Source organism: Octopus sinensis, linkage group LG28 (genome assembly GCF_006345805.1).
Source record: "Octopus sinensis linkage group LG28, ASM634580v1, whole genome shotgun sequence".
In the NCBI taxonomy this organism is placed as follows: domain Eukaryota; kingdom Metazoa; phylum Mollusca; class Cephalopoda; order Octopoda; family Octopodidae; genus Octopus; species Octopus sinensis.
In genome coordinates, this window is record NC_043024.1 from 11130932 (window position 1) to 11140459 (window position 9528).

Genomic DNA, 9528 nt, shown 5'->3' on the forward strand with positions numbered 1-9528 from the left:
TGTGTGGTAAGTAGCTTGCTTACCAACCACATGGTTCCGGTTTCAGTCCCACTGCGTGGCATCTTGGGTAAGTGTCTTCTGCTATAGCCCCGGGCCGACCAATGCCTTGTGAGTGGATTTGGTAGACGGAAACTGAAAGAAGCCCGTTGTATATATGTATATATGTGTTTGTGTGTGTTTATTTGTCTGTTTATTTGTGTGTTTGTTTATTTGTCTATCTGTTTGTCTGTCTGCTTGCCTATATATCTGCCTATCTATCTATCTATCTATCTGTCTGTGTGTATGTATGTATGTATGCATGTATGTATGTATGTATGTATGTATGTATGAATGTATGTATGTATATATGTATGTATGTATATATGTATGTATGTATGTATGTATGTATGTATGTATGTATGTATGTATGTATGTATGTATGTATGTATGAATGTATGTATGTATGTGTGTATGTGTGTATGTATGTATGTATGTATGTGTGTATGTATGTATATGTATGTATATATGTATGTGTGTATGTACGTATGTATGTATGTATGTCTGTATGTATGTATGTATGTATGTATGTATGTATGTACGTATGTATGTATGTATGTATGAATGTATGTATGTATGTGTGTATGTGTGTATGTATGTATGTATGTATGTGTGTATGTATGTATATGTATGTATATATGTATGTGTGTATGTACGTATGTATGTATGTATGTATGTATGAATGTATGTATGTGTGTATGTATGTATGAATGTATGTATGTATGAATGTTTATGATGATGATGATGATGATGACAACACTTATATTTCAGCTTCAAGTCTGTTCCGTCTTGTTGTTAACGCTGGCCCTTCTCCCAGCGCACCACCCAAACGCTGCCTCGTTGCCATCCAGTCCATGCAGCGAACACCACAACACGTCGCTCGACGGCTGCCTGCACATCCTCGACGTCAACGCGAGCCAAGCGGAATCGGACGGATCCTGCAACATCAACGTATCCAGCGATGCCGTGTCCGAACTCTCCCTCTGTCCGTGGACCAGCTACGTCCACACCGACGTCAACCGCATCCCGAAACACATCAACGCCGCAAAGTGCCGCTGCCAGAAGTGTGCAATACCGGAGTCGCTGAACGTCTGCTCCCCCATATACAGGGTGATGAATGTGCTCAGGTACGATACAGACCAGGGGTCCTATGTGCACGCCTGGGACAAGGTGCCGATAGCCTGCACGTGCCACGCCCCTCAGATACAATATGTCAATGCAAAAGAGCAATGGCTTCAGCCCTCGGAATAGTCCTAACGATAATTACTTATAATTATTAATGTCCATGTGTCAGTACGGAACATGGGCATTAAATGATGACAATGATGACGACAGCAATGGTTACAATGATGACAATGATGATTTTGATGATGATAATAATATTAATAATAATAATAATAATAATAATAATAATTGTGTACAGTGCTCAGGTGCACTACAACTCGTCTAAAGTGTATATATAATCAGGTGTAGTTTCGGCGGATTTCGGAAAGCATGAGGGCCTTAAAGGATGCAGTGTCATGGCAGTCAACAACTGACGCAGGCAGTTTGTTCCATGCTTCAGCAACTCTGAGCGTGAAAAAATGTTTCCGAAAGTCATGGAAGGAGCTGTGTTGTTTTCTGACTTTGTAGGCATGTCCACGTGTGTTGGACACATGGAGATCAAAAAGGTGTTCAGTGTTGTTGTTGTTGGTGAGGTGGTTGATAACTTTGTGGATGATGATGATGATGATGATGATGATGATGATGATGATGATGATGATGATGATGATGGTGGATGGTGATGACAAATGCCTGTAAATATATGAATAAATCTTCCATAAGCCTTCTACTCGGTTGTGTCTCTTCTCTTTTCCAACTGGCACATTATATATATATAATATACTAGCAGTATCGCCCGGCGTTGCTCGGGTTTGTAAGGGAAATAACTATATAAGCATTTTTAGAGAGTTATAGCCAAAAAATAGCAAAAAAAAAAAATGCATTAAAAATGGAAAAAAAATTATGGTAAATTTTTTTTTAAATCGTTGACTCATCGTAGACATTTTTAGAGAGTTACTTCCCTTATATAATAGTAAAAAAATGCATTAAAATGGAAAAAAATTATGGTAAATTTTTTTTTAAATCGTAGACTTATCGTAGACGCGCGCTAATACTCAGACGGGCTCGATATGAATCACGACTATAAGATACCCGCTTTTGGTTAAACTGCACCGCAAAATGTGGGAGTAGTTAGGAATCTAAATCGAAGGGGACAGACACTCACACAACTACAGTTTTATATATATAGATATTATATTATTTCAGCCGTCTGATATGAGTCACTATTAGATGGTGGAAGAGGTGGCAGTGGTGGTGGTGAGGATGGGGGGGATGGTGGTGGTGGTGATGATGACAACAACAACAATGATGACAACAGTGGTGGTGGTGGTGGTGATGATGATGATGACACAAGGTGAGAAATTTGAAGAAAAGGATAGAGTCATTCACATCAACCCCCAATATATAACTGGTACTTTATTTCTCACCAACCCTGCACGACTGAAAGATAAACTTGACCTCTACGGGACTTGAACAGAGAACATAAAAGGGTGTACCTAATTACTGCAAGGTATTTAGTCCATCACTTCAATTATTCTGCTAATTACAAAAAAAAAATTTCAACTCTGGGCAGAGAGGCTAATTAGGATGGTAAAATTATAATCAATTAACAACAACTCTTTATTTCAGACAATTAAATATTTAATATTTTTATTTATTCAACAATAGCTGTGTATGTGGGTGGGTGTATATGCATGTATGTATATATATATATATATGCATGTAAGTATATGTGTATATGCATGTATGTATATGTGTATATGCATGTATGTATATGTATATATGTAAGTGTATATAAATATATGTGTGTGTGTGCATATATATATATATACATATACATATAAATATACATATAGATATATATATACATATATATATGTATGTATGTATTTATACATAGACAGATAGAGAGACAGACAGATACTGATATACACACATCTATCTGGTGAGCAGAGAGAAGCTTCCATGCCACCCCCTCTGCACCAACAACTTTGTGATTCTATTTTAAACCATTTGAAACTACCAACAAGTCTCTTGGTGCAGGGGGGGGGGGTCGAAAGCAAAGAATATGGAGGTGCATGGCTTAGTGGTTAAGGTGATCATAAGATTGTAGTTTCAATTCCTGGACCGGGCGATGGATTGTGTTCTTGAGCAAAACACTTCATTTCTCATTGGTCCAGTCTACTCAGCAGGAAAAATGGAGTAAACTGTGTGATGGACTAGCGTCCTATCCAGGTGGGGGAAGATATACACCATGAAACCAGGAAACCGGCCCTTATGTGTGGCTCTGACTGAAGAAGGTAACTTCACTCAATACCAAAACATATTCCAACATGTGAACCTGCTTCAGATGAAGGCTGAAATTAATTTTCTGTCTTTATGATAATGGTTTTAAATTTTGGTCAAGGGCCAGAATTTTTTAAGGAGAAGGGGAAAGCAATTACATCAAGCGCAGTACTTGGCTGGTTCTTATTTTATCAATCTCTAAAAGCTGAGTGGAAAGTCAACCTCAATGGATGTGAGCTGAGAATGCAAAGACAAATGAAATGCCGCTAAGAATTTTGTCCGAGATGTGAAAAGTTCTGATAAATTACAATACAGTTTATTCTTTCTTTCTTTTTCTTTCTTTCCTTCTTTCTTTCTTTCTTTTTCTGTTTCTTTTCTTCTTTTTTCTTTCCTTTTACCAAACATTTCGAAAATTTACACTTGTTTGGAATAGATTCCACATCCGCATGCGATTGGCACCATTTCCAGTTCTGGCTGGTACGAACCGGTCGCAGTGTTGAGGCGAAAAATCTTCATGTCTTTGTAAATGGTCCGGCACTCCTTCAGGAAATTGCTCATTTCGGCACACTTGCCACACAAACACTTGGCCACTTTGATGTCTTGCGGAACACGGTTCACGTCCCTGTTGATCACGTACCTCCAGGGGCACAGCGCCAATTTGTTGACCTCCTCATTGGATGTGTTGATGCTGCAAGATTTCTCTCTCATCGCTTCGTCCGCATTGCTTGATAACAGACTGCTGTTACACACCTGAGATTGCCCCGAGGCATAGGTAAGGTTCGACGGCAAGGGAACATCTGGTACCATATTTGATTCAAGTTCACCGCGTGCAGTTTCGTCTACTGGAATTGTTGCTGCCATTATTGTCGGTTGCATAAGTGTGGACTGCAACAGAGGAATACAGACTCAAGGTTAGGAAATCAAAAAAAAATACGTTGCCATTGGATTCGTTCTAGAATTTTCGGTCATTAAATTATCAATTCACTGCTGCACCCCCTCAACTCCAACTCATATACTCTACTTTACCCGATCGTTAATTTAATGTCTACATTTCCTTGTTAGATTATGAACAACTGATTATAAAAGTACAAATAGAAATTTGTGTGTGTGTGTGTGTATTGGCATTTTACTCTGAGAATTCGATATCTACCTGGATATCATACCCCCATCTTAGCGTCATTCGATGGCTAAAACAATGTGAACGCATTGTGACCAGCGATGCGTAACAACATCTGATGGTCTGGCCGGTTACGTGATCACGTGATATATACACACACATATACTTATATATTTTTATTTATATACACACACACTCATATGTAAGTTTATATATATATATATACATACATACATACATATATAACAATATATATATACACGTGGAGGCGCAATGGTTAGGGCAGCGGACTCGCGGTCGTAGGATCGCGGTTTCAATTCCCAGACCGTGTGTTGTGAGTGTTTATTGAGCGAAAACACCTAAAGCTCCACGAGATTCCGGCAGTGGGGTGGTGGTGATCCCTGCTGTACTCTTTCGCCACAACTTTCTCTCACTCTTTCTTCTGTTGGCCTGCTCGCTTAGCCAGCGGGGTGGCATCATTCGAAGGCTAAAACAATGCGAATGCATTGTGACCAGCGATGTGTAGCAACATCTGATGGTCTGGTCAGTTACGTGATCATGTGATATATATACACACATATACTTATATATTTATATATATACACGCACACACTCATATGTAAGTTTATATATATATATACATACATACATATATAACAATAATAATAATAATAATAATAATAATACTAAGAGCGGAATTTTCAAGGGACACTCGCTATCCCCTTTAATATTTATGTTATGTCCCTTAGCAGTATTTTGTTCTAAGTTCACATTTTGATGAGGTCGACTTTACCTTTCGTCCTTTCTGGTGTTGATAAAAGAAGTACCAGTTGAATAGTGGGGCTGATGTAGTCAGCTTATTACCCTAAGTTTAATATTAAGAAAGGCAAAGGCAGGGTGTCAGTTTAGAGATAACAAAGGAACAATTAACCATTTGATGTACATGGATGATCTGAAGCTTTTTAGTAAGAATGGAAAAGGGATTCCTTAAAACAGACTGTAAGACTCTTCCGCAAAGATAAAGGCATGGAATTTGGCATAGATGAGAGGAGGCATGTTAGACATAAAAAATGGACAGGTAGTCAGCAGTGAAGGTGTCCACTGACCAGATGGCCAGACACTAAAATTATTGAGGAAAGGAGGAAGATATATGTATCTAGGAGTATTAGAATTGTAGTGACGCTACTGTGTAAGGTTCAGTGCACATGCGCTGAATTGGATTACTTCCGGTTGGCCACCGGAAGTTTCCTCATGCGCATGCGCAGGAACTGCAACCTGAAAGCGTGATCACTAAATTGGTCTTTCTGGCAGAGCAGCGCTAGCGATCGAACGTGGCTCGACTTCTCTCAACGAACACTGTATCTTCTTGGCTCACACAAGTGAACATTGTAAACAGTCCTGTGGACTCGGCTGCCGGTTTCCCCACAAGAAATACATATTTTCTTTCTTTCTTTTACTTGTTTCAGTCATTTGACTGCGGCCATGCTGGAGCACCACCTTTAGTCGAGCAAATCGACCCCGGGACTTATTCTTTTGTAAGCCCAGTACTTATTCTATAGGTCTCTTTTGCCGAACCGTTAAGTGATGGGGACATAAATACACCAGCATCGGTTGTCAAGCAATGCTAGGGGGACAAACACAGACACACAAACACACACACACACACACACATACATATATATATACATATATACGACAGGCTTCTTTCAGTTTCCGTCTACCAAATCCACTCACATGTATATGTTTTACCTGTGAACCGCTGAATAAACTACTATTTGTTGTTATCGAAGACAGCCTGACTTTGGTTGTTTCTTCAATTTGTATGTGACAAGATCAGATCGGACACCCCTCAAGTGTTCCTAAACTCTCATCCTGTTACAGAATCTAACAGAGTACTAATCATAGAAATGAGAAAGAAAATTGAGAAGGAGTACCTCGGTGGGATGAGGAAGTTGATGAAGTCAGAGCTAAATGGCCTGAATCTAGTGAAGGCAGTAAATAGTTACTTAGATATTTAGCAGATATTTGTACATTGGACAAAATCTGATTTAGCAAATCTAGGTAGAACCAGGAAGGAATTCAATATGGAGGACTTCATCCTAGAGCAGGAGCAACAAAATTGTATTTACTCAGAAAGGAAGGTGGCAGAGCTTTGATATCAGTAGAAGATTGTGTGGAGTTATCTAGAATAGATATAGCTTCCTATGTAGGTGATAGGGAAGAGATTTTGTAAAGAGCTGCAAGAGTAACAGTAGGAGATAGGGAAACCAAAACGCTAAATGAGGTTAAAAACCAGGAAAAAAAGAAGCAAGATGATGTGACTGGCAAGAGAAAATAGTAATAGTGAGACATGGTTATGGTTGCAGAAAGGAAGGCTGAAAAGGGAGACAGGGAGTTTGTTAGTAGCAGCACAAGATCAAACATTGTGGACTAATTGGATGACTGCCAAGATAGACAAAAAGCAGGTAGATTCCCAACGTAGGTTTTGTAAATAAAAAGAGAAAAGTGTGGATCATTTAGTGAGTGACTGTAGCATGAATGAAGGCAAGAAAAGACTTGACAACCTAGGGAGAGTAATTCACTGGGAGCTATGTAGAAAACTAGGATTTGAACATATTGATGAACCTAGTAAAATTACTAGAAAGTAAGAAGTATAAGATGTTGTGGGACTTTAACATTCAGACTGACAAAGTAATAGAAGCTAGAAGAACTGATTTGGTGGTCATGGTGGTGGTGGTGGTGGTGGTGGTGGTGGTGGTGGTGGTAGTAGTAGTAGTAGTAGTAGTAGTAGTAGTAGTAGTAGATAAAGAGAATAGAAAATGATGAAAAAATTACAGAGACTATGGAAAGTGTGGGTAGAATGTAGTTATAGGGGCATTGGGAACTATCACCTAAAGATCTGAACAGCTGGATAGATGAAATAGGCATAAAACCCAGTTTAGTACAGCTCCAGAAAACAGTGTTGTTAGGGGACAGCTAGGATACTTGGGAGAGTTCTTGGCATCTAAGGTTACTTGTTGTAGACCAATGTTAGGAATATTTACTTTTCAAGTTTACTCTGTTGTGCATATGTGGAATAATAATAATAATAATGATGATGATGATGATGATGAAGACGACGACAACGACAATGACAAGAAGAAGAAGAAGAAGAAGAAGAAGAAGAAGAAGAAGAAAGTACAGACTACTAAAAGGAAATTGCAAGAATGTGAACTATGAGAAGAGTATCTGTCGTTCTAATAGTCTTTGGGACACTTGGAATATTAAGAACCAAGTTTGAGAAATATGTCAAAGAAATGGGAATTGACAAGAGAGCAGAGCAAGCCCCTCCAAAACTGCTCTGCTGGGGACAGCTAGGACTTTGAAATTGGTACTTGGATGTTGAATGTCTCCCTCGGTAATTAACAACCAAGTATCAAAGCTTGTAATGTGTGGAAAGAGACCCTTTGAGATCTCTGGCAGCAGGTTGCTGTCACAGAATCTACCAGAACAAATGAGACCAAACGTTCTGAGAAGTAAAACAACAATAACAACAATGATAATAACAGCAACAACAACAATAATAAAAATAATAGCAAGAACAACAATTTTTTTTCTATGATAGGCACAAGGCCTGAAATGTGAGGAGAGAGGGCTAGTTGACTGCATCAGCCTCAGTGCATGACTGGTACTTATTTCTTTGACTCCAATTGAATGAAAGACAAAGTCAGTTTCAGTGGGATTTGAACTCAGAAATATGGAGTTGGGAAAAATTACTAGGCATAACACCAACATGAACTTCTAACTTGTCTCTTGAGGTCTCTGGGTGAGACTTGGAGCCAACTTGTACAAATGTAAAGCAAAAGTCAAACATAGAATAACAATAATAATAATAATAATAATAATAATAATAATAATAATAATAATAATAGTAATAATAATAATAATAATAATAATAGTAATAATAACAATAATAATAATAATAATCTTTTCTACTCTAGGCGCAAGGCTTGAAATTTTGATGGGAGGGGGCCAGTTGATTAAATCAACCCAAGTATGCAACTGGTACTTTAATTTATCGACCCCAAAAGGATGAAAGGCAAAGTTGATCTCGACAAAATTTGAACTCAGAACGTAAAGACAGATGAAATACAGCCAAGCATTTTGCCCAGCATGCTAACATTTCTGCCAGCTCGCCACCTTAATAATAATAATAATAATAATAATAATAACAATAATAATAATGATAATGATAATAGTAATGATAATAATAATCCTTTCTGCTCTAGGCACAAGAGCTGAAATTTCGGGGGAGGGTACTAGTCAAATTACATCAACCCCAGTGCGCAACTGTTACTTAATTTATCAACCACAAAAGTTTGAAAGACAAAGTCAACCTCAGAGGAATTTGAACTCGGAACGTAAAGACAGACAAAACACCGCTAAGCATTTCGCCCGGCGTGCTAACAGTTCTGCCAACTTGCAGATTAATAATAATAATAATAATAATAAAAATAAGGAATTCTTACCACATGAAGCAGAATGGAAATATAAATGTATGCCAACATAATTTCAATCAAATTCAATTCAGTTGCTGTAAATAAGAAGTCAGACACAGTTTCACTGGTGGTGGTCACTGAAATAGTTGTTCGAAGGAATCAGAGCAAATTCAGATGGAAGGTTTGGTCGGCATCGGTTTTTATAGCAAGAATCGGCCAAAAGAAAAGGGGGCAGGGGTGGAGGAATGTCCGGTTGGTGGCAGAAGAAGTGGTGTTTTGTGTAGAAATTACCAGAACCGAGAGGGCAGAAGGGGGTTTGGTAAATTGTGGATATTTTTATAGAAATTACGTAAAATAAGAGGATTTGGGCTTTCTTTATCAAGGAGCAAATATTACATCTAATTTTAGGAGCAGTAGCAGAAATGGGTGGGGGTGGGGGTGGGCTGGTGATGGTGGTGGTGGTGGTGGTGGTGGTAGTGGAGTTATTGGTGTTGTTGTTGTTGTTGTTGG

At 38.5% G+C, this 9528-nt stretch overlaps 2 protein-coding genes across 2 annotated transcripts in view; one reads left to right on the forward strand and one right to left on the reverse strand.

The window, feature by feature from the left end:
• The window catches only part of LOC115225871, a 4663-nt gene extending 3257 nt beyond the window's left edge, over positions 1 to 1406 (forward strand). The window contains exon 3 of the mRNA XM_029796862.2: positions 808 to 1406. Coding sequence (XP_029652722.1) covers positions 808 to 1287 — 480 coding nt within the window. The 3' untranslated portion in view covers positions 1288 to 1406. The remainder of the gene's footprint in view (positions 1 to 807) is intronic.
• Positions 1407 to 3042: 1636 nt separating this feature from the next.
• On the reverse strand, positions 3043 to 9281 carry LOC115225668. Its single transcript, XM_036514599.1, has 2 exons — positions 9049 to 9281; positions 3043 to 4308 (listed from the first exon to the last, which is right to left on the reverse strand). Exons 1-2 carry the CDS (start codon positions 9085 to 9087, stop codon positions 3838 to 3840), a joined length of 510 nt encoding a protein of 169 aa, XP_036370492.1. The 5' UTR covers positions 9088 to 9281; the 3' UTR covers positions 3043 to 3837.
• Positions 9282 to 9528: the final 247 nt, after the last annotated feature.